Source organism: Poecilia reticulata, linkage group LG12 (assembly GCF_000633615.1).
Source record: "Poecilia reticulata strain Guanapo linkage group LG12, Guppy_female_1.0+MT, whole genome shotgun sequence".
Lineage (NCBI taxonomy): Eukaryota > Metazoa > Chordata > Actinopteri > Cyprinodontiformes > Poeciliidae > Poecilia > Poecilia reticulata.
Window position 1 is genome coordinate 24,622,453 of NC_024342.1, and position 1,720 is coordinate 24,624,172.

General features: G+C 42.1%; 1 protein-coding gene across 1 annotated transcript in view; it reads right to left on the minus strand.

The window, feature by feature from the left end:
- The window catches only part of musk (muscle, skeletal, receptor tyrosine kinase), a gene marked incomplete at its 3' end in the record, with an annotated part of 22,685 nt that overhangs the window by 4,576 nt on the left and 16,389 nt on the right, over positions 1-1,720 (minus strand). Inside the window, exons 8-10 of the mRNA XM_008424716.2 lie at positions 1,239-1,413; positions 286-472; positions 1-189 (exon numbers count right to left, since the gene is read on the minus strand). Of these exons, the coding sequence (XP_008422938.1) occupies positions 1-189; positions 286-472; positions 1,239-1,413 (551 nt within the window). The remainder of the gene's footprint in view (positions 190-285; positions 473-1,238; positions 1,414-1,720) is intronic.

Consider the following 1,720-nt stretch of genomic DNA (forward strand, 5'->3'; position numbering starts at 1 on the left):
TGAAAAACACGTCCAAACGCGCCCTCCCCGATGTCCCTGACATATTGGATATTGTTGCGGGGATACTCGAGGGCCAGCAGCTTTGAGTTCAGCAGCAAAGGAACCCTCTGGTACATGGGATTGGGATGAAGTCGATCCAGCAAGAGCTCAGATGGAAGAGCGCTCAGTGTTGGCGTCCCAATCTCTCTTCTGACAGCGAGCGCATGTGGGAAAAAACAATAAAAACATCAGAAAACGTAAAAGGACATTTCAAGTTCCTTGTCTCCTCCTTTAGGTTTTTCTTACCTCTTTCTGTTCCTCCACTGCTTTCTCCTCCTATGACAGCCAAGGATGATGATTGTGAGGAAGACCGCGGTTGCCATTGAGGTCAGGACAATGACGATGACAGACATGGAGTAGGCTGGCGATGATGACGTCGAGGTGGGAGGGGGAYGAGGAATCTGGTCGGGCGCTGTCAGCTCTGGCTTCTTCACTGTAGAAAACAGTAGAAGGAAATCCATGCAGATTKTCTTTGTTCTTGATAATCAACATGAAAATTAGTCCAATTAGGTCCTATTAGGACTCGGGGTATTCAGAAATACCAGTCGCCTCTATTGACAAGTCCACATTTAAGTGAATAAATAAAATAAAAATATTGTGAACAAGTAGTTTGCTTTTACAATAATCAAAAATGATGTCACTGTTACAAGAATGGGCACAAAGAGCAGGCAAATTGTCGCTGTGCCACAACGAGRCCAGCCACAGATGTTAGCATGGCTCTGAAATGATTGTTTTATGGAGTGCGGCTGAAGAGAGAGTCACGATGTTGGACCTTTCAATCTTTAATTTMACTTTTTTTCCCTCTGTGCAATTTGAAATTCCTTCCAGGAAGGTCACAGCCATTGCTGTTAAAGGTATTTTCTACATTTTSCCAGTGTTGACTCATATAGAAAACATTTCTTCATCATGGGTTAATGGTGAATGAAATTCRCTTTCCCATCAGGAACAGTTTCCCAGCATAAGTTTTATATGCCAGCCAGTATTTCTGGAAATGTGTATGTACCAGTCAGTAAGATAGCATAGGAGTTAAACCATTTTAGGGTCAAAACATTATTGATCCAATCCAAGACTGGAGCAGAAAATCAGACATGMTGCAATGTTTCTGTGCCAATGAAGCCCCTGGTGTGATTTAAAGGGAAGAGTAAGAGAAGGATAGAATATCAATTAATGAAGTAAATCACAATTAAAAGCAAAAGAACCTGGTGCTGTGATTATTTCCCCACACTGAGGCACTGCGCAGTATTCCCAGCGTATATTGGGATCTGAGGTGTAACACCAAGGCTTGTCACTGATTCCTCCAGGATTCCTACAGTGGTTGTTAGAATTCATCAGCTCTGGAACGACATCCACCGATAGGCGGTGCTGGTGGGGAACCTACAGAAAAAGAAAAAAAAAACATTTTGTAAGTAGAAAAATAACTAATGACATATTCCTAAATTTCCAGTGTAATACAGATTATAAAATCTTGTCTTTTCAGAAAATAGCACATTCTGGGGTAAATGCTTAATGCGCAGTATAGTTATAGCTCAGCAACCACATGGCATAATGTTTTCTGTTGAGGATTTTGGGAGCTTCTTTACTGAGCCTGCAGTTTGGTCTGCTAACAACCCTCTGGCAATAATCATCAGACAGCAACAGTCAAATCAAAGTCTGACTCTTCAAGCCCAGGGGGTTCACTCTA